Below are 23,600 nucleotides of genomic sequence, written 5' to 3'. Positions count from 1 at the left end.
ATTGTCTATGGATTTCACTCTTCCTTTCATACCTGCTGTGGGAGCCTCTCTTTAAGTCTGGAAGTCAGTAAAAACAACATGTTTATCGCTCATGGTGTCCAAAGGTTCTTCTTTCTGCAAAGCATCAACAGAGGTCCTGAAAACTATCAAACCGCCTATATTTGTATTTCACTGAAAAAATGAGTGAACAAATCTTCAAACTATTATTTGTAAGGTAATTACAGAAATAATTTCTAGACTCACTAATCGCTATGCATGTATTGTCTCTGGTTCAATAGGGCAGATTTGAGTCTCAGAAATGTTGATAATGTACAAACCAACAGTAATATTCAAAAACGTACACAGTATGGCTCACCACAATGTTAAAACCAAACAGTATCTGTAACATGGATCTCTAGAGGGTAGAAGGAGCAGATAGGATGTGATTTCTAAAAAAAATATCAGTAGAATGTCTGAATTATATATAGTGATGCCAAGTACTCAGAATACATGGCATCTTGAATAATGCGAAGTGCAGTCAGGCACCTGAATTGAATGATACCTCCTACAAATTATAATACAGGCCTCCTACTGCTGTTTGTGGCTTTCACATCACAGTAGCAATACAGAATAATAAACCCCTAAGCCAGAGATCTAATCAGGTTTCTCTATCTGCTAAGAGGATTCTCTCCTGTTAGCAAGCATGCAGATTTATGACAGCAAGGAATGCTGGGAGAAAGGAAGACCTGAAGGGGTGTCATTTCAATACAGACTGACAGATTGGTGTCATACAGGAAATGCAGAGACTTAGGAAGCATCTGCCTTTCAAATACGTTCTTATTTGATACGTCAAGTTTCAGAGAAAGAATGTACACAGCCTTCTCCTCCAATTGTGTGAATATAAACACATTCGACCCCAAGGAAGTCTTCAGTTCCAGAGTCCTGCCCAGGCCCCCAGCTTGTCCTGATACAAATGGAAAAAGGCCCAGTGCACTTTGCCATATGGCTTCAATCAATTGCTCTGTTTAACTTCATGCTCACTGGGTCCCTGGCATTAAAATGTCTTTCGGAATCGAGCTGGCTGTGTTTCTGTGCATGTACTCTTGTGTGCTACGTCTCTTTCCCTCAGAGAAATAATCCCGCTTTTTCTCATACATGTGCCAACCTCTCTGATCATGTCTCTTACCTCTCAGGGTTACCAGAGCTGTGTTCCTCAAGAGCCTATAGCAGGACACCCCAGGCCTGGTCCAGGAGGGTCTGTTGTCTAGGTTTTCTGGGTCTCCTCAAAGCACCTGCACCTGAAAAGCTGGGAAAACCTGTTAAACTTGTCTAATTAAGCCAAGAAAGAGCTGCTCCGGATCGTCATGAGCTCAGCTAATAGAAAACAGAACCACTCTAGACCTCCAGGACCAGGATAATGGAGCCCTAGCCAGTACACCAGCTGGACAGGCCTTGCTTTAGTTGAACCTTTTCAGTTAAGGTTTTCAGAATCAGGTTTTCAATTTCTGAATAGAGGAATAGACGGATCAAATACCATTTCCCCCCTCACACACACAAGTTTAAAGGGCATTGGAAAAATGTTGTACAGTGAAGTTTTAATGCTGAAGAATCATGAAAATGCCACCATTGCAAGATGTTTTATACCGGAATTAAAATGCTGCAAACGATTATCAGACATTATCTGGGTGTTTTTGGCAGTGTTTTAATCCCCTGATGTGACACTGTAAAACGGTCCTTTCTGTCTCCTGTGGAGGACAGTATTCATACTAAAGGAAATTTGACACCATCTGGCACTCCATCAACTGCAATGAAAAATGCTGAGAAAAGCATTACAGCGATGTTTGCCTCAATGGGGCTGCTTGCACAGTGTGTTCGGAGTCCCAGAGTGTCAAATACATTGCCTTTGAAAAGACTTTTTCCGGACTTCCCACAGGCCTGCAGAGTGAGGTATTTGGTATTAAACATCTTCTCGATAGATCCAAGTAACTATTTCCTCTAGACCAGCAGTGGTGCTGTGATGAAAACTCAAAAACAAAGCTGGGGAAAAAAACCTTTGCTTCCTCTTGACTGCAATCTTCTGCAAGGATGAGACCTGAAATCCAGACACAATATGTCTGATCCGATATACTGCTGTACTAAGGGGAACCGTATCTAAAACTGAGAATAGGAGGCATTTTTGTAGACAAAGGGTTGTGGCAGTATGGAGTAAGTATCCTAGCCATGGTCTTTAAGCTGATGCCCTGGCGTCTGTCAAGAAACATCAATATGATCCAGAGAACAACAAGCTACTAACTATCTGACAGGCTAGATGAGCCAAATCAATCTTGCTTCTAAACTTTCTTGTCTCCTTACATATTTATCCATCTCTCAGACAGGTATGACTGGTGACTACTTTACTGAGGTTATACTGAATTTAATAACCCCAAACTAGGTCAGCTGAAATGAGATATGCTGTGCAACAGGAAAACAGTACATTGGTGAACATGTCAAGATATTTTACGGAAAAAAAAACTTTAATGTTAGATCTTTTGATGAAAGATGTTAAGAAATAAAAACTGAAAATGTAGTGGGGAACAACAATTGTTCTCCAGTACTGAGATACAATATACTCTGTCATAAACTAGATACTATGCCAGAGGCTTACAAGAAGTTGATAATGATGATGAGGGCAGTGGTTGCTCATGATGCTGACTTCTGTTTTACATCTCTATTGGAGAAAGAGTTCTGAAGAAATTAATGCAAATATCAATATGAGTTCCAAGGACAAGATTAATTGAAAAAATGCCTCCTTGGAAAGAAATGTGTCATTTCAGTGGCATGTTTCCTAAAATAACCATGTGTAGAAAATCCTCTCTATCAAAACAAATTGTACAATACACCAGGTCACGTTCCAGTGTCTTAAATTTATTTTCCTGCTTGCTTTTGTTGAATTACCGGCCTGCTCAGTTTGCCACAGATATAATGGGATACGTCTTAAACAAACCAGCTGTTAATCTAAAAATAAACAAAAGATTACAAAAATTAAGTAACAGAGCAGAAGAAGAATCTAAGTCTTATCATCGCAGGCTAAAATCAACTGACCTAAATAACATCAACAAACACTTGGAAAAATTCAGTTTAATAGGAAACACAACCTTGAAATCCTCTACCAGCTTTACATACTTGTTTCAGACTTCTAACAGCGTAGCTGTAACATTAGATGTTGTTAGTCCAAGTGTGCATGGAATAGATTAGAGGGTGGAGATTTAATAAAGCAGGCACTCAGATATTAAGCACAGAAGGCACCTAGATTAATTCTTTAAGGTTCCTTCAGTTTAAAATAAATGGGGAGTGCAATGAGTAAAATATAAGATTGCTTAAGTAACACTAAAGACTGCTGATGATTTTGGCTTGTTCATTAAAGAATACTCATGCACTTTTCCAGGGACGATGAACCTCTGGACTCCTGGTCTGCTGCGCTCTGGGTGGAGAGGCTGGGCTCAGTATCGCGTGTTGAAGCCCTTGTACTCTAGCTTGGAGATGTCCCGCTCGTTGGAGAACACAGCTCGGTCGATCCGTGAGCCGGGACTCCCCACTTTGCTGAGCCAAACCTTCCTGTGGAGAGAACCAGATTTCACTGTTACCCTGCAGGCCTGGGGTCCTCTCTTGATCACTGCAGTAGAGCTGCTCATCGACTGGAATCACTCCTCATCGTTCCTGTTATTCAGAAATTCCATCGCTGGATAAAACTGTGACATTGAGCTCCAGGATAATTTGACTCAGACACAATTACAAACTTGTATGAGGGATTAATTCTCTAATTCATCAATACAGAAAAAACTGTAAAAGGTAATTTATTAGTTTACATGGCATCTACTGTATATATTGTATATACTATGTACAGGAGATCACTGCAAGTCATGCCTTACTAAATGATTGAATGTTAAATTATCTTCCTCAGCTTCCTGCTGATTTTAAAAAGAAATAAAACCCTAACAACATAAGAAAGATTTCAAACGAGGGAGCTATTCATCACATCTAGCCCATTTGGGAGTTAATTGATCAAAGGAACCCCTGTTTCAGGTAAACCGTTTTTAGCATTCTGTCAAAATTGTATTTAAGTTTTAGGAGACACAGGCTTGCACCCCAAAATGTCATGTGTTTTAGTATACAGCACACCCCACCCTCGATTTCCTCAAAAAAATGTTTTTCACTCAGTTTGTGAACTGAAAATTAAATGTCTGGTTTCTAGTAAAGACTAGAAAATCTAGAAATGACACAATATTACTCAGGCTTACCCAAACAGAGCTCTCAATCATCAAACTAAGAACACTATCACATTCTTGACTACATTCTAGTTAACTGCCAGGGCAAATAGAGTGCTAACCTTTAGCCTCTAATTCTCACATGCAGAAAAGGTAACAAGCTAACACACAGTCATCTTATCCACTTGTTGTAGACTAAGAGCTAGGATTCCAGTCATGCCACTTATGTCAGCTGCTATTTCTTTTCTTAGCTTTTTAAGAAGTTTAATATTCCAAACTTATTCCATAAAAAAAGGTTTCCTGAATTTGATGAAGACCAGGTTAAACTTCTTAGTTTTTATTGAGCGTATTAATTGTGCTGTTTCCAGATACTTTAATCAAGGACCAGAAGTTCACTCTTTGGTCCTGAAATCCGCCTGAGTAAGTTCTGTAAAAAAAAGTTCTAAGTGATTAGCTTTCCAGTGTTTTCCAGTTTCAGAAAGAATGTGGTGAAGATGGTGCTCAGGTGTTCAGGAGGTTGCCTTTGTAGGAGTCAGAATCAGCCCCTGGTCACACGAGTCCCCGCAGTCTGCCCTCTCCCTGCACCATGTGGTACAGCGCTCAGCTCCACCAAGTCATGTGGAAAGTGCAGTCACCCACCGCAGATTGATCTCGCGCTACATCTCCATCTACCCACGTGTGGGCCAAAGCTGCCGTCAGGAAGAAGCGGCTTGTCTCAACTAGTTTTCTTTTCATGCAACAAACATCACTTTTCAACAAATGGACTTTCACTCTAGTTTTCATGAAAAAAGTCTTCAGCTTTGAAGAGAAACCAGGTAGGGGACCTTATTGCTTTCACGATACCTGTGAGTACTTGACTTGGACTTCAGTCCTAAAAAAAAAAAACATTTTCCACCATCTCAACCGCTATTTACCTTTTTAATAGTAATTTTTAATAATAGTAGAGTATCAGAGGAAATTGTACTCCCCATTCTGATCCACCATGACGAAACTCAATTGTAAGAGAAAAACCTCATATTGCCCCATTTAAATGCTTCAAGGTGTGCAAGACAGTGTACACAGGTAAAGGATGAAGTAAACCACAATGCAATCTGGGTGAAAGTGGTGGAGACATTATCACTACAGCTCTATTCACTGACCTCTAAAACGATTAGGAGTGCTGATAACAGACTGGACTGATAAAAGCAACACTCTGTCTGCCTTGGGCTACCAGAGAGAAGACTGCAGAGAGAACAATGCAGCTGGTAATAAAGATAGTTAAGGTCCCTCTGTTTAGACTTTGCCAAAAAAAGAATTGCAGGAAGCTTCATGACTAGCTGGAAGATTCTGTTTTTGTTGCTGCTAAGTGTCCCTTCAAGCACGCGATGCTCTCTGAAAACACTTCTCTCCTCCACCATTAACACCTGGCTGGGGCTGTGTCACTTTCCCTCAGGCGGATAATCCTGGGAATGACAGGGCACCCTCCTTCAGAGGAATTTTTCCTGATGAGTGTCCGCTAAGCGCTTCAGCACTTTAGTTCTCAATCCAAAAACGGAGAGCATGCAGACTTATTGGATCCTTGGCAGAGAAGGACGAGGAATTATCTCCATCCAGCCCTCTTGGAGCTGGTGTCCACACGGCCTGCAAGAACATGGAATTCCACTAAACCCTTTCAGCACTACATGCTGCAAGCTGAACACCTTCGGAGTCCGTGCTTTCTTGTAGTCAGCATATGGATTTGAACAGTGTTTCATGTCAAATGTCAGTGTCAGTGGATGAAGCGGATCCCCCTCTCTTGTTTAAAACACTTTTTTTTAATAAATGCAATTAATTAATACGACTTCCACATTTCCATAATGCAATGAGAAGCCAAGCATCTTACATGTTCATGTTATTCATGTGCTGTGGCATCATCATGTTCCAAACAAGAATTTATAGTACATAAAAAGGCCCGGATATCCCTTCCATTGTACATTGTTTCTACTGCTGACTTTCTAAAAATGAACTTTCACTGAAAGTGATGAAAATAACATCCCCCAGGTACTTCGCTAAGACAATGGCTGGGTCATCTGATGCAGGGCTTGAGCACCTACCATTGTCTCTCAGGAAAGACGTTCCATTGTTCAGACCTCCAGGGAAACAACGTGCAATAGCAGATACATGCCCAGTACCAGGTATCAATTCCCTTCAGGTCAGCTTGATGTATATGTTTAAGACACATAAAAATCTTTTTAAACAAGGAATATACAGTATCTACACTAAAGGGCTCTTACATCTATTTAAATTATCACAACAGGTAATATATTTAGAAAGACAAACAAGTCTTTCTAAACACAGTATCTTCTGAATGTTGTTCTTCTCAAAATTTAAATAATTATTAAACCTGATTTTTGGAATGTATACTTCAGACACACTTGATAATAGCAATAGTGCCCCTTTCCTTAGCACATAGGAATATAAATAATTACAGTACACTTTAAAAATGGACTCATACAATCATTTTAGTCAAGGATCGTGGCCGTCATTTTTAAAATGACTGATGGTGTTCTGTGAAAATGCTAGCCAAGGATGCATACTTGTATCCTGTCTTTGTCAGTGTTATGTATTGTACGGTTACAATGTGATGCTTCTGATGAACTGAGTAGTAGCAAGGGTTTGCAGACGAACACCTGTTCCACGATCAGTGCGCAGTTTTCAGACAGGCCTTTGAACTATCACAGGTCATCCGATTTTCAGCTTACTTCTGTGATTATGTTTTTTTTTTCTAATTTCGAAAAAAGAAGCAGTTTCTTGATGTCCACACGTCTGTGGTAAAGAAAACAACTCCCCTTATGCGGCACAGATCAGCTGACAATTCAGTCTCTGCAGACATGGTCATGAAATATTTAAGTTCAAATGGAAGCATTTGGAGATTTGTCTTCTCTGTAGAGCATGCACACAAATACAATGCATGATAGAAATCCACAGCATATTTTCTGGAAAAAAACCCATAAGCAATATACACTGTGATGCATAATAGCAACTTATTTTAACATGCTTTAAAAATTCCTAAATTAATCTACCAATACTCTGTCTTTGGGCTCAGAAACCCAGATTCACCAGATTGATGGTATTGTGCATATTGAGAGCAGGGTAATTGATATCCTGCATGATACAATGTAAAATAAATTTTATTTTGTCAGCAAACCTCCCGAATACAGGGACAGTGTGCTGGGTTAATTTTCTGAGTTTCTCCTCTAATAACAGGCAGCAGTGAAAACATTTACCAAAGTTTTTTGGGTTTAGAATTCCATGCCTATTTTAAGGCAATTGTAATTTAAGGCAAGCTGTAGCAAAACTATATATAAACTATATCTCTTCCCATTTGAAAGACTAGTAGAATAACCTGTCTAGCCTTTGCCTGCGCACTATAATTACCTGGCAGAGAAATGACAGTGAATACAATACTGCAGAAAAGGGATAGATTGGGCTGGTGACTGAGTTCTCCCAGTGCCAGTGATTTGGAGCTTGTCAACCCAGGATATTGTATGGGGCTAATTAAGTGATGTTGTGTTGTGTTGTGTTATAGACATCAGTCTGCTTGTAAACAGGCAAGGGATTGAGGGGAACAACATCTTGGCCCCCTTGCAGCGCAGAAAGAGACAAGCGGTCGGAATTACCCTCTGCAAGACTAATCCTGAGCACCACTTTCATCAGCCGACCCAAGGCTCTGGATGCCTGCCAGCAAGCCTGTCCAAGCAGTAGGGGGCATACTCAGTGCGTCTCTTTAGATTAAGGAGAGGACTTGGAAAAATCAGCCTTATCAGCTGAGCCAAGCCAATTACACCGAAGGTGGGGGACAGCAATCCAGAGATGATTAGATACATGCAGATACACTGCACCCACAATAATTGCTTACACTTATAGAGTGCTTTTCTGGACACTCCACTCAAAGTGCTTTACAGGTAATGGGGACTCCCCTCCACCACCACCAACAATGTGCAGCCCCACCTGGATGATGTGACGGCAGCCCTAATGCGCCAGAACGCTCACACAAGTACACAGGTTCAAGCAATGAGCCCACTGCAATCTGCTGTTGTTTTGTGGTTTTTAGTGCAAGCCAGTCATTCCCTGTTCTTTCACAAAAGCCTTTTGCCCACCAGGAAACACCAGTAAGGATCTCAGATGAAGCTGGTCTCAGCGCAGAAGCAGCCAGATTCCCATCATGCTCAATCTGCGAGTTTAAATATTAATGAACTGTACATTTCCGATTCCTGTTATTTTAGAGTCCACAGCCTACACGAAAGCTACTCAGCATTGAGGCTGCTTTGCAGCTCCATGGAGTCTGTATCCCAGCAATTACAGCTGTCCCCTCAGCAAGAAAGGAAGCAGAAATAAAAAGTGCCCCCCCTCCTCTCCTTCATGCATATTAAAAAGCAGAAATATTGAAGCACCACTAAGTAAAGCAGAAACACAGCTTGACTATTTGTGTTGGCATTTTGATAAATGAATGCACTCTGCAAATTATGTGTTGCTTGGAACAACATGAGATAGCCAAAGTTGAATCGTAAGGCCACTTCAATGTGGGGGACACACCCTTTAAAAGATGAATGCCAAGCAGAGAATAATGGGCTCTGCTGTCAGAGTCCATGAGCCGAAGTGTTGTGACCAGTGGGCACTGAGAGCCCTGTGCAGTACTTTGGGGTTTCAGGTGGTAGATTGTAACATGAACAGAGCAGCTGAAACAGAAAGTGTCTGTTATCAGTCACCTGGTCCGGGCACATTTCAAGGCCACTGCTTTGTGGAGATGTCTGTATTGTGAACAGACTTACACCCCTGCTACTACTAATAATACAACTACTACTGTCTCTGAGTCTTATCTCAGAAATCAACAAAAAGCTAATTGTTTTGTGACACTTTGTCCATGGCTGTGCATTTTAACAATCCTCACAACTGCAATAGGAGAGAATGCTAAAACAATGACCACTGTAAAGGCTTTCTCTAAGTATTTCCATCTTTAAATATTTGATTGTTATTCTCCTGTCTGTTTCAACACCAGGTAGAGAGGCGGGGGGACTACAGCATATTGCTCATTTATTGTTACTCTACAGTGATCCATAGATACACCAAGATATCCCCGTCTCTCACCAAACCACTGCCTCCTCTAAAGCAGGCGTGGGATTTGAAACCTGCCAGAGAAAACCAGTAAAATTCTCGTTACGTTGAAATTATGCATAACAGCTAGCAACAGCATTACAAGTTAATTACAGTATGTGCTGGATGTAACCAAATTTCCTCCTTTTCAACCAAAAGGCTTCTTTTTCCAGAAAAAGCATCGGCCACCAGAGGAGTTAAGGGGACAGAGCAGCTGAGATATGCGGTAAAATGTGACACATTAACTCCACGGCACCAGAATGATGAACTAGTATCTTGCCTGGTATTGGAATCCAATGCACTGAGAAGAAGCTCCACTTAGTGCTACAGCCTGTTTAAGAGACACAAGCTCCAGTAGTGTTTTTAACTCAATGGTGTCCTGCAAACCTTTTCTTCTGGCCCACGGTTTACAGATGAGGGTCAACGTGCCTCTTCCAGGAGCTATGCCACAAAGCTGATTTGATTTCGAGAGAATTGTCCCCTACAGATGAAGTTGTTTCACGTTAGTGTCTCAGCCTGACAAACAGAGGAACTCTCGTAGTTTTGCACCAGCGCAGCTGGGCCTCGGGGACAGCCCCCCGTAGGGATCGGCCTGTGTCTGGAAAGTCATCAAAGTCCTCCGCTTGACCCCTCCAGACTGCCCAGCCCAGGGGCTGGCGGCCTCACCTCGCTCTCGCATGGAGGAAGAGAGAAAAACGGGTGGCGTCCCTTGAACAGGGCTCCCTGATTCTTGTCTCGTTCAGCTTGGTGGTGATTCTGCTTCTTGCTGGAGTGAAAAGCAACTGGGTCACGGGCTCCTCTGAGAGCTGCAATGCTAAATTTGGTCTGCGCGACAACGGGTCGACTCCACAACAAGGATGTCTTGAAAGAGTCTGCAGACCGAGCTCAGAGCAGCAAACTGTGACGGGCAAAGACAACCAATTCCTGTTTTCCTGATGACTGATCTTAATTATCTAGCTTCAATAACCATGCACCACAAACTCGCCCGGTGGAGTTCTGCTTTGTTTTCTGTTTAGAAGCTGGACTTTTGACGGGTGAACTCTTGTACCGCCCGTTAGTGCTGCTCTGCACCAGACCTGATCAGGCTAGGGCCATAACTCTTCTTAGAGGAGATGTTGTTGCTGCTGCTGTTGTGGGGTCCAGAGATGAAGAGCAAGTGGCAGATCTAAATGTAAACGGGAACTAATGAGCCCCTAGATATTGAGTACAATAAAAATGTTCGTCTAGTCACGGTATGTAATAGAGCTGAGCAGAAAAGCTCTGCACTACTGGCACATGTGCAAAACCACCTCCAGAAAAGTCTAACTCGACTGGATGGAGGTGCACATGAAAAGTAGAGTAGTATTCTGAAAAATACATCAGCTTTTCAGTGAGACGCTGCACTTTTCAGCTGGTTTGAAGATCAGGAAAGGAAGGACTGATGTATATATTTTTGGAAAAGATATATATGAACAACATATCCTAAAAGTACATGATAGTACATATAGCCACTTTGGAAACATTTGAAATTGCAGTGAAATACACTGTCAAAAACTGAAGCACAATTGGATATATTGCACATTGACATACTACAAACATTTCAAAGTGCACCTGAAATGCAGTTAAATAAAAAACGAATTAATGGTTAAAATCTATTGATTAATCTTTTAATTTTATGACCTATATATTTTTTCAGACATTTATAATCTATCTATAAAAATACAGTTTCACAACGCTATTGTCACGCCCCGTACACCTAGAGGGCGCTCTACTTCTGTCCTGTCCCTAGTTCCCTGTGATTATTCATGTCTTTCCGCTGTGTAGCCTATTTACGTCCTGTGTCTGCTCTGCTGCTGGCTCAGCATTGAGGGTATAGATGTCCTGAGACCCGCCTAGCACCAGGTCGCTCCTGTCTGTGGCCTGAGGGCATAGGTTTCTATAGTGACATCGTCCGACCCCCTGAGCCTGGGCTAACCGCTACACAAAGGGTCTTCATTGCTCTCCTGGCCATTCCACGGCTTGCCCTTCTGACATCAGTGGCAGCTCTTCGAAGCTTTTACCTCCATCCATCCAACAGCAAAGCACAGTGACCAGCGTGCCCCCTCATATCTGCGCTCATCAGAAGTAAAAGACCACTGATTGATATTCCTGTCATTCCTCTTCATTAACACCCCAGTTTGTACAGCACAACTGGTTAAAAACATTTCCAGTGCCTCTCAAACAGGCTATAGCATTGAGTGGGGCTTCTTTTAGGTGCATTGCATTCCATATCTACGGAAAGTAAAATGACTGAATGAATGACAGAATTTATTCCCTGGTGAATTCAAGAGTACATTGATTTTGATTCTTTAGTACATTGATCAGGTAACAAGAAAGACATTTAAATATGAAAAAAGTGTGAACAAGTGTGGTGCCTTTTGATTGCAGAAAATGGAGGTTTTCTTCCAGGCTTCCACATTGATAACATCTAATTAAATTATTAGATTTTAAATCCCTGTTTTACCAGCACACAGGGACAGTTTCCTAGGCAGCAGCAGTGGGTTCTGTGCGCAGCTAGACCACATGACCAGAGAGGAGGACTGTGTCTGTTCTTAACCTCAATAAAACACATCCTTCACAGGAAAGAGGGGCGCTAGTAAACTGCTGGGCCTCGCTCACGTTTCCCAGAATTCTCCACAATCACCATCACACTCCAGATTCGGATTGATGCCATGGCCTCATTTGAGAAGCCTTTTCTTTTTCTACCAGAATAATTTTACTGCTGACAGTAAAATTACTGCTGAAAAAACAACCCAACATTTCTCATCTAAACAGGACCCTGACAGGGTTCCGCTGTGTTATTTTCCTATCAGGAAAGGAAAAAACGAGGGGAAACCTAGTATGGTCATAAATGTTTAACGAATATGATCCTATTTGAGCTGCTGCAAATCACAGAATATTTCTTAAGTGCCTCCTCAGAAGATTTGATCATTAAAGATTCTGCCTTGTCACTTTATTTCAAAATCCGCTTGATTTTTTTCGACCGAAAAACAAATCTTTCATCTCACGAGAATTCCCTTACAGGTTTTGCAGGGTCATTAATTAAATATCACCCAATCAATTTCCCTATTATCTGCAAAAGGAGTGTACTGTAGCTCTGCTACATGGCATAAAATATTTATAGGGATTCCACAGAGTGGAAAAGGAATATAGAGACAGTGGCAGTCCTCTCTTCTGCAAAGCATAGTTATCCTTTTGGATTTGCTTTACTGGGCTTGACTAAATTCGTGCACAGCAACTCTTGAGAGAATGGTGTTCTTTTCACTGCATGACATGAAACAGCACATGAGGAAGACCAACAACTATATTTTGGCATGCTGTGAAGAAAACACCTTTTCGCATTCTTATTGTGACGATAATACACTTGCTGTATATCAAATAAACAGAGAACTGAGACAGCCTCAAAGGGAGAGAGAATCTCTTTTCACATTTACTCTCAAGGCACGGGTCAGCACTTGGAAAGCTTGGGGTGTAAAAGGTATTCATCCTGAAAGAGCTGAGAGAGACACTGGATTCCCACCAAAAATGAAAGCTCTCAAGGTCAGCAACTAAAACCAGGGCACCCAGGGGCGCTGTACGTCTTAGAACACAGCACTCGAATCCTAAAAGGTGTCAAGCTTTAGGTAGTAAATTCTCTTCCTGGAGCAGATTTCCCCAAGACTGGTATTGGAGGGCTGATGTTGAGGTTTTGCCGGTGTCTTCAAAGTACCAGAACCTCAGCATCTGGGAGAAGCTGTTAAACTCGTCCAGTTATGTCAATAATGAAGTGATTCTGGTTGATTTATCCCCCCATAATGCATCCTGTTTTTATTTCTTCTCTCAACGCAATCTGCCACGTGAATTAAGCATCACAGTGAAAGCGGCTTCGACAAATAACCTCCTTCCAGGCAGCTGCCAGGAAATGACCAAGAAAATCAAAATAGCATCTCATAAAACTGAGACAGCCACAAGCAAATCTTTGGCCGTTCGAGCTGGAATTGAACAAATATCCACAGTAGTGGACAACAATGCTGTTCCACCTTTTAACCAGTGTGTGGTGGGGCCACATCTTCAGTTGAAGACACACTACAAATGCCGAAGAGCACAAATAGATCCCAAAGCTGATGATCCAAAAAAGTTTTTGAGGCATCAGCTGGTACTTTTGCCCCAGGCCATGGAGGGCTAGGAAACAGAATCACAGCATAATATTGTTTTTTATTTAAAAGGCTTGACTTCCTCTTCTACATTCTAACTTAATTGATCATCCAATTTCTCAGGGGTAGTGTTGCCTTGGAAAACACTCTTGTCAACACTGCAAGAAGACTATTGTAGATTATCAGATTTAAACTGTTTCTACAGATTGGCATGTGTCAGTCTCAGCAGGTCCTGATGAAATCTCCGTGACCTATTCCTCAGGTGGAGAAAGATCCCCACACTATTCCATGTGAAAGTGAGAACACAGAGCTATAATAACGTCTGTCTGGTTGTCTTTAAAGTGTTCTATATTTTGATTCGGCACTTAGGCCGGAACCAAAACTTTGAATGAGCCGACAATCACAAATTCCAAACCCACTAGTATGTGGCAGAATTCCTCTGCATAGAAGGAAGAGGCATCTTGCTAACAAACAAAAACCACTATGAAACACTAGATTCAAAATCTGTTATTGACAAATGGGTCATCGTTTGATTTTATCTGTGCCTTAGTTAGCAATCTGAATAATCAATATCAGCACGGTGCAGTGGCTCTGTGGCTAAGGATCTGAACCTGTGGCTGGAAGGTTGCTGGTTCATATCCCACGGCTGGCAGAGGAATCCTACTTCGTTGGGCCCCTGAGCAAGGCCCTTCACCCCAGCTGCTCCAGGGGTGCTGTATAAATGGCTGACCCTGCACTCTGACCCCAAGCTTCTCTCCCTGTCTGTGTGTCTCATGGAGAGCAAGCTGGGGTATCCTAAAAAAGATGAATTCCTAATACAAGAAATTATATATGGCCAATAAAGTGTTCTTATCTTAAATTTAGCACCTGGACATACTCTCCAAACTCCTCTGTTGCTACCAAACTCCAAATGCTTTCTAACGCTCACAGTGAAGGAGTAAACTATTAAGGAACTTGTCGGTATTTCACTACAGTGTGTCCTTAAAAATGCTAATCACGTTATTCATTTTACAGCTGATAATGAGAACTATCAATTTTAGATGTGTGGATTAATCAAGGATTTGCAACTAAGTTTTCAACCACGCCTGAAAATGTCCTGTTCAATATGCTCAAAACTCCGATAACCTCGTCGCTTCACACTAATTGGGGTGTACTTTGGGGGAGTTCTGCCTTGGCCATATCTGTATCAGGTCTTCCTTTGTTTCATCAGCTTTTCAAGAATGACTGGAGGAAATGGCTGACGTACATCAAGAGCAGAGCCATAACCCTTCACCCTAGATACAAGGGTCCCATTTACAGCTGTGAGAACTTACAGCACTGAATGGAAAAGTGCCCAACAAGCCTCTCTCTTCTTGTTCTACTAAAACCCACAGCCAGCTACATGACAAATGCCTTCAGAGTAATTATGGGACTGGATACTCAGACTGTTGTGATGTGTAATAAGTGTCTGGAGCCCAGATTTTACAGCAGTGATGCACTCATGCAAGAAAAAAAAACCCTTAAAACTATTGATTGTGTTTCTGTTTGTTTTTAGACTAAAACCTGACCTTAACGATAAATGGGCGTCAAGTCGAACTTCGGCTTAATTTATGGTGTACTCGCTCCACATCCTTTTCCAGTGTTTCTCCAGTGTCGTTCCAGAATGTTTCTGCCAGGACTGCCGAGGCCAATAACAAGACAGGAGAGACTGGTTACACCCCAGCTGCTTGTCCAGGATGGGCTGAGTCCAGCATATTCATCTGTGTCAGTGGACTCAGCCTATCACCGAGGGGACCCAGAATGATCGTTTCCCTGGCAGCCAGCTCGCTGTTACAGTCTGCCCCCTGAGCCGGTGCCAGACTCATTACACCCGGGCTCCAGACTGACGACACTCGCTGCCTCCACCCTCCTTTTTGTACCCCGCCTTAGATCCTGGCTCCTCCCCACCTCAATTGGCACAGTACCCATGAAACCCAGTGCTTGCCTTTAATGCTATGAGCATAACACAGGCCAGGTCTACGGCTTGTTGTCGAGGGTCAAATCCCAGGTGTTGTACCCTCGAGCACAGCACTTCACTCACATTGCTATAGTCAAATGCCCAGCTGCTTAAATGGGTACAAATGTAAGTAGCTTTTAGACAGAAGCTTCAGCCAGACAGGTTCGTTTTTGAATCCTGATGTCTGAGCTCACAGCAAATCACAGGGGGACAATAAGGAAGAGCAGACAGGCTTCCCGAACCCCTTTCCAGCTATCGAGCCTTTCCTTTTTTGATTCCCATAGAAGCTCCTCGGTGACATACAGGAGGTTCAGCCCTGATTGGAGGAGGTGTCTGTCTCTCACTGGAGTCATCATAAGCCTACAGGAGCCAGAGCTCCCAGGGTTTTCTTTTCCACTGGAAGAGGACAGTGCCCTGCCTGACTAACCCTCGCAGCATTGAGCCACTGGTGCACCAACTGGGAACTCCTGGCGACAGCTAGCTGCTGACGTGACTCAGCAAGCACACACTTTAATCAGAGAGAGAGGGGAGTCGAATCAGCTGTGTCAAAGCACTGCGATCGCTTAAAGCCTACCGCTTGGCATTGAAAAACGATCCGGAGAATCGAAATGTACAAGATTTTCCCATTAAAAGATCCATTTAGGACGTGTTACTATGGGAAGATTTGCAAGTGCATTAAAATATTTTCAGAAAACACAGCCAGGACTGCCAGGAAGTGTGCAGGAGAGGTGAATCAGCACTGTGCATTAAGACACTTCTCCACTGCAGCCGCACTTTCACTCCGAGGGGTCTTTTTAAGTGCTTGCTTTCTTAGATCGGGAATCTGAGACGATAAAGCACCACTGAGTTCCTCCACGGCCACAACGAAGCAGGTTTCCTAGGGTCTGGATTAAGTCGAAACTTTGATTCAACTGCTAATGGCAAAGGACAAAAAGCCACATTTGCAACTCTTTACCCCTGGTATAAATCTGACAGATATTATAAATGCACAAGGCCCGGCTAACAGCTCCTGCGTCTGCTTGGTGTTTTGCGTACTGTATATGCATGACCTTCCCTGTAAATGGGGCTCTCTTCAGTAATGCATTTGTGAAAAGCCTTGGAATGCTTTCAGGTGGGAGGCACTGTATGAACACCAAATGTAACTCCTTGAAACTAGAGCACAGGTCCTCTCACTGCGAGACGCACAGACACATCTGGATTCTTTTACCCGGACCCTGGAAACAACAGCGATTAGAGGGTCCCGACACTGGAATCTGAAACACTCCAATAAGGTCGTGCCTCTGCAACGAAAAGCCCTCAGCCGCTTGGGTTACAACCCTCCTCCCGTCTGGATTACATTTCAGTCGTCCTAGAGCTTTATGTCATCTGCGTGAGCTCCAGCGCCCAGCAGCCCCCTCACTTTCTCTCCCCCACACCCCAATAACAAAGCTGCACTCCATCTCCTTCCCCGAAACTCCCCGTGGGATCTGCTGTCAGAATCCACCCCAAAGCGGGCCAGATATGAAATAATTCAAATCACATTGCAGATCGAGACCAGGCACACATCCGAATGGGCAAAGCTGCGATTCGTCATCTAATTTGCTCTGCATACTGCCGTCATCGGCGAAGCCCAGGAGAGGAACAGCTCCTTCAGGAAAGATGTCTGGACCCAGATCGTGGCAGAGGGCACAAGAAAAACAATATGGGGGTCCAAGATCCACAAAACATATAAGAAGAGACAAGGCACCAGGGCATAGTGAACTTGTTGCTCTCCCCATGTGAAATCATTGCCTGTCGTTTTACAAGGTGAGCACTACTTTCACGCAATATTTTTTAAGAAGGGGAAGGCACCTACGAATGGGACCACTTCTTGTGAGAAGGGGGGCGCTTTGTGCTTCCTTTAACAAGGGGAACAGCGTTCTCCACACTCCCTCTCAATCTGGGTAGTAGATGTTTTGGATCTTGGACACTCTCTCAATGGGAGAGATCTGCGCATTTCAACAACACTGCGGATCAAAGAGTGATTAATTGCCAACTGTTACACAACCCAGGCACATCAAATGGAAGGGTTTCAATCTAAAATGGACTGAGGCTTTCTGTTTTCAGTGGAACGACGGCAGCCTGTTTCTGTGTGAAACCACAGCTGACTGGCAGTGTCACTGCAGATTTGGGGGGAAGATGAAGGGTCTGCGATTCGAAATCACTCACACACACGCAGACTACTGCTGCCAGGCTGAGCTGGTTACTCTGAATCACTTCCCAAACAACAGCCGGCGCTGTGCGCAGTATTACACATCTCCGCAAAAATCCCAACTGGAAGTAAATGCGAGGAATTTTGTGAGGCCATTTAATAGGAATCTCCAGGTTTTATCTTAAAGATTTATTGCACGATAGCAACCCAGCACTTAATCTAAAATCAAATCTTTTTTTTATTCTACTAAAGACTAGAAACTGCACAGTAGGTGTCGTGTACACCACCATGATTGTGGAACACACTGCCCAGATCCATTAGAGACTCTGGGAGTGCGAGTTCACCGAGTCTAAAATTTGCTGACCAGCTCACCACACGTTCTCATAAACTTTACCTTTGGATTTAATTGTCTTTTAAAAAAGTGCTCAGACATTTACTTATAAAAGTATTGTCACTGTTATAGTTTTTTCTTGTGCATGTGTGTATAGCAATCAGGTCAGTTTCACAGAAGGCACTGCAGGGACAGCAAAGTTTTTTAAAAAAAGCAAAGCCAGGCCTGATTTATACTGTCCAACCTTATAACGACTGGAGCAGGTGCAGTTTCTTACCTATTTAATCGGGAAATTAAAAACAGTCGGGGTTTAAAAATACTCGGGAAATAAAAGGAGAGTTGTTTTTAAAAATATATTTAATTTTTGTAACTGGAGGCATGTAAAATAAAACAGAATATGATAAATATCTGAAAAAGACATCAACATACAGTACCTATCGTGATGGAAAGTACTGTATTTGCAACATGGCTGTAAACAAAATAGCTTTCCTTCAGCGCGGTACATTGATGCATTCTCTTCATTCCAAAGCTCTTAATTAACATACTATCATATTATGTGACCCTCACAGGTGTGTACTTTTAAAAGTCGTGGGTGCGAGTGAACGTGTCCTTAAGCTTTCCTAAGCATTTGGACATTAAGCTTTAATGCGTTCTCTTTCAGTTGTGTCATGTTTGTGTTCGTCTAAAGTGATTTCGGTTAATACGTCAAAGTCGACATGAAAAATGAAAATGCTCAGAGTGAAAAGCTAATACAATTAACGAAAAGCTAAAACAAGACCAGTCGGCTATTTTCTTCCTGTATATTTTGCAGTCCAAGGTTTGAAGGGGAAACGGGATCATTCTAGAAGATTCCACAGCGCAGGCAGAAGCTGGCTAAAGAGTGACACCTGGTGGCTTACGAAAAGACAACCTGATGCTATTCTATTATTTTCTGGCAAAGTGGTGCTGTTCCCCTGTCTGTATCTCACGGACTGTGACAGATGTTGTGCACTTTGAGATAGCTTGCTATGACAAGGTGATTCTGAGATGCTAATTCAGAAAAGGCTACTTTCCTTGAGAGGTACATTCTCTCTGCCATGCTGCTTGCTTTGTAGTCTTAGGCATCTGAAACTGCCTGAAATACAGTGCACTTTTTTGGACAAAATCTGTAAGACTTTAAGCTACAGGCTTTTATCTTATACAACTGAAGCATTGCACCGGAAAGCACATGATCAGGTATTGGAGTTTTTGACTGATAACACTAAATGAAGAAAATGAAAACTCCTGTCATTTTTCATGCTGTTTTTACTGCTGTTTTTACTTCGGAATGGTCTGGCTCAGTGGGGTGGGCATTAGCACAGCTGCCTCACAGCTCTTGTGCCCTGGGTTTAATGACAGAAATAAGCTTCTTCTGTGTGTTTTCTGAGCACTAATATGAGTTTCCTCAGGGTTTTCTGATTTCCTCTCAGCTTCAAATGCATGCCGGGAGGGTAAACTGATGTCTGTAAATTGTCCCTGTGCTCCTGTGTGTGAGTTCTCTTGCATCACACTGGCATATCCCACCCAGGGTGCAGTTGCCACAGCCCTGATCAGGAACGAGCCACTTCCTGATCATGGACAGATGCAATGGCTTGGGTTGGGTTATGTCATAATAGAGTGCACACATTTCCTGTATAAACTGTATGACACATAGATAATGCATGATTGGTGCTAAAGACCTGAGTCCATCGCATCAAACTACATTAACGATCTATACATCTCCCACCCATCTTCAATTTCCGTCATGTGGTAAGCACTGACGAACCCAATTTTTCTGATGCGTCAGTTATAGCAGTACCAGGCTTGTCGTAGAAAAACAAACTGCTCCACCGTGTGATTAAAATGGCTGTCATGGTGAGGAACATCTACCTGCAATTTTGAGCAGAACTGGGTTTGGACTTTTTGAATTAGTAGTGGTTCTGGTAGTAGTGGTTCTGGTCCTTCTAGACATTACTATACACTAGACGTGACTACACAATACACAATACACTAGACATCACTACACAACCATTAAGTCCCCGAAAGTTCTGATTATTACTACACCATACCTCAAAACAGACAGTACATAGTGACGTTTCATGATTTGCTATATTTATTTCAGAAAAATGCCATTTTTATTCATTTTGTATTTCACATGAGGCAAAGGAGTGCATGCCTCCTGTATCTGGCGTCACGACCCACTTAAATCACTAAATCATCACTCTTGCCTCATGTTCTGGGTTTGCTTTCATACTTGGCCTGACAAGGGTAATATTTTGTGTTTTGGGGTGCAGCTCTGACTTCCAGTGTGTCCACCTTGAAAACGAATGATTGACCCTCTCCGCTGTTGGAAGCTACTCGCACTGTGCTGTACACTGACTGATGGCTGTTGTGAAAGGGAGGCCAGTTAGATGACCATCTAAAACAGACCCACACACTGCACACTGACCTGTAAATGGACTGGTACTTCAATATATCCCCGTGCACTTCTCATAATGAGTAGGGGTGTTACCCCAGTGTCCTGGCATTACCAATCATGGCCCCCTACTAATCCCCCTCTCTGAACTGGCTTCATCACTCTGCTCTCCTCCCCACTGAGAGCTGGTGTGTGGGGAGCGTTCTGGCGCACTATGGCTACAGTCACATCCTCCAGGTAGAGCTGCACACTAGTGGTGGTGGAGGGGGGTCCCCATTACCTGTAAAGCGCTTTGAGTGGAGTGTCCAGAAAAGCGCTGTATAATTTTAGGGATTATTATAATACGCTATCCAGCACCATTGCCTCTCATACAGACTATGTAAAGCATTTCAGAATCTCAATTAATCTGTATATTGTATGTTTGATCTTAAATCAATTAAAAACACAGTCGTCGATATTCTTCATAGAGCTCCACAGTTCTTAGTTGGGGTCCAGCGTAGAGCAAGAGGAACTCTGTCCTGTTCTCCAACACAGATTCCACTCACCGCATACTGTATTGCTTATGGACCACAGGATGGGTGGTCTGTACCACAGCTGCCTTCACCAAACCCAAACCCCAGCAGCTAGAGCCTATAAAAGCTTTTTTCTTCTGTTTTCATTCAGGGCGGGAGCACAAGCTCCTAAAACTCCTGGGAAGCCCTCGGCGCCGGACTTACATTTCCTTGACTTTGTCGGGCGGGCCCTGCACCTGTCCGATCACGGTCCCCTGCCGGGTATTCTTCACCCAGCCCGTCACTCCCAGCTTGTGGCCTTCATCCTCCGTGTACTGCGGGGCGGGAGAGAGGGACAGGAAGTGGGTGCAGAACACTGGCAGACACCCGCTGATGTTCAGAACCACAAGGCGGTTCTCGGTTTGTGGGGGAACAGTCGGGAGAAGTCTATTTGATTTGTGCACACAAAGCCAGTCCAGTGTACCGCCAAACAAAAAGACAAGCGCACGTCTTATATTTCTGAAACATCAAGTATGATTGAGACCCAGTGTCTAGGTCCTTTCCACTTCTGCCTGCCACTAGGCTGACATCGCACCCCACCCTCACCCTGTGTTTTGCAGGTGGTGGGCTCGCAAGACGGCCCTGCATGGCCTTTCCGGGCTGAGCCCGGCCACCAGGCACTCACCTGCGAACGCCACCCCCTGGCCTGGCCTGGGGATCTGTTCCTGGGGGCAGGGAAGTCTGGCCTGATCGATTGGCCTGCTGCAACCGCAACCCTCACCAGGAAAGGCGGAGTGAAGATGGAAGAATGGAGACCCAGTGTTTCAGGGTTCAAAATAAACACAGTGCACGTCACTCCAACTTACCATTCTGAAGCAGACTCCTGTGAAAAAAAAACAGAAAGAGGAAAAGCTCATGATATATTTAAAGTATACGTATAGAATGGTGCCCTAAGCAAATTAATGGAACTTAAATGGATCAACAACATTTTATGTTGCTGAGGAACAAGTAAAGGTTTATTCCACGCAGAAAAGAGAAGTCCACACCCGAGCAAGGCTGGACAGACGAAATGTCATGTTTCTTTTCTTCTTATTTCAGCATGGAATAAAACTTTACTTGCTCCTTTGCAGCCTACGCATGCTTGATGGAGCTACCCACCTGAACTACTTCAGCCCAGTTTATTTATGTTGTTGTATGCAGAACATTAATAGCAATAAAGAAAATGGTTTCAGGCATTTTTAAATAAAGGCAATAATCTTCCCATTGCTAAGCGGCATCCATGAGGCTAAATTATTTTATATCATGTTTGGGGTTTAATATTTTAATTAATATAAAATACATCTTTGCAGCCTGTGCAAATATAATGTACTGTATATGTAGGGTGTATATCTATCCAGGTAGTTCAGGTAGGGAGCTGCGTCAGCATGCGTAGACTGCAAAGGAACAAGTAAAGGTTTATTCCATGCTGAAAGGAGAAGAAAGAAAACACAACGTTTCGGCCGTGGAGCCTTCTTCAAGAAAAGTAAAAAAACGGCCGAAATGTTGTGTTTTCTTTCTTCTCTTTTCAGCATGGAATAAACCTATTGCTCCTATTTATTCAGGTAGTCGATGTTTTGCAGTATCAACGGAGCATCGGTAGAGGGCAGCATTGTATCCGAGCACTCTTTTTCATTGCAGCCGGCCTGTTAGCGTTTGGCAACAAGCTGGTCATTTTCCGACTGCGACGCAGTGTTTAAACTAACAGTGGGCATTATTCTGGGACGGCAATGCGTCCGCTTTTTCAGCAATAAACAGCCAACACAGAGCAGTGTCAGTTAAGGAGACGCTAACGAGGCAAAGCACCGGAGTGAACTCCCCGTAATGGTCTAGTAAGGCAGAAAGCAACTGAACTCAAATGACCCTGCTGCAACACTTGCCAAAATATACGGTATCCAGCTGAGAAACGCATTAAGCCGACAGTTCGGCTCACTGATGCGCAAACATGCACTAAATTCCTTCACCACTTAAAACTAGCTCATCCTGAGTATTTAGTCTGGGGAAACGGGTTGTGCCGCATCGCGATGTCAAATCTACTTATTTGCCCCGAAATCCAGAGTCGCAGCGAAACTTAACTGCGTCTAAATTTGGAAACGGCAGCTGCTGCTGGGCACAAGCTAACGGGCTGTGTTACTGCGACTAGACGAGCAGTTAAAGGCGGGCAACACACAGGCTACCTACCCTGAACGCGGCCGAATACCTCGAAATCTACGGAAGCCAGCCTGGCTCCTGCACTGACTACGTCGTTAGACATTGCCAGCAGGATAAGTGCGGCTAGAACAAGCGCACGGCTAAAGGTCCACCTCAGTCCCGGCCCGGACACGGCTCTCCGCATCGGCGCTGGTGCCTGGCGCTCCCCCCCAGCTGGGTGTCGCTAGTGCGCTAATTTCACAACCCCTGCGCAGCCTGGCACGTCTGGCGAGGTGCTGGAGACTGGGTCATATTTATTTTTTAAAGTGAAGTGATGCCAAAGCATTGCCAGATGTAAAAACTACTGGGCTTGGGAGAATTGCGGGTGGCAAAAAGTGCAATTTCAAGAGGATATACCATCTTCTAGGATTTATCCTAGGATAAACTACCAGATTGTTTTGTTTTTTTTCAGATGTTATATAGTTGTCCTTTTCAGAAAGAAATATTGCAGTGGACAGGCCGTGTTGAAGGGGAGGCGATCGGAGTGGCGATTTTAAATTCCCAGAGT

General features: G+C 43.4%; 1 protein-coding gene across 1 annotated transcript; it reads right to left on the bottom strand.

Annotated features, from left to right (window-relative positions):
• Positions 1 to 2,862: 2,862 nt before the first annotated feature.
• acyp2 (acylphosphatase 2, muscle type) lies at positions 2,863 to 23,287 on the bottom strand. The gene is made up of 4 exons (XM_088609896.1): positions 23,084 to 23,287; positions 21,733 to 21,749; positions 21,092 to 21,201; positions 2,863 to 3,573 (listed from the first exon to the last, which is right to left on the bottom strand). Exons 1-4 carry the CDS (start codon positions 23,235 to 23,237, stop codon positions 3,459 to 3,461), a joined length of 396 nt encoding a protein of 131 aa, XP_088466022.1. The 5' UTR covers positions 23,238 to 23,287; the 3' UTR covers positions 2,863 to 3,458.
• Between the last annotated feature and the right edge of the window lie 313 nt (positions 23,288 to 23,600).

The sequence above is a fragment of the Lepisosteus platostomus genome, chromosome 17 (genome assembly GCF_059453375.1).
Source record: "Lepisosteus platostomus isolate fLepPlt1 chromosome 17, fLepPlt1.hap1, whole genome shotgun sequence".
Lineage (NCBI taxonomy): Eukaryota > Metazoa > Chordata > Actinopteri > Semionotiformes > Lepisosteidae > Lepisosteus > Lepisosteus platostomus.
This window is presented reverse-complemented; position numbering and strand designations above follow the sequence as displayed.

What these genes read in the sequence shown, in the direction of transcription:
- acyp2 (XM_088609896.1), bottom strand. Translation starts at nt 23,237, where the DNA reads ATGCGGAGAGCCGTGTCCGGGCCGGGACTGAGGTGGACCTTTAGCCGT. An exon ending in CCCGACAAAGTCAAGGAAAT is followed by an intron (nt 3,574 to 21,091) that starts GTAAGTCCGGCG and finishes TTCTCTCCACAG; the next exon opens with GAAGGTTTGGCTCAGCAAAG.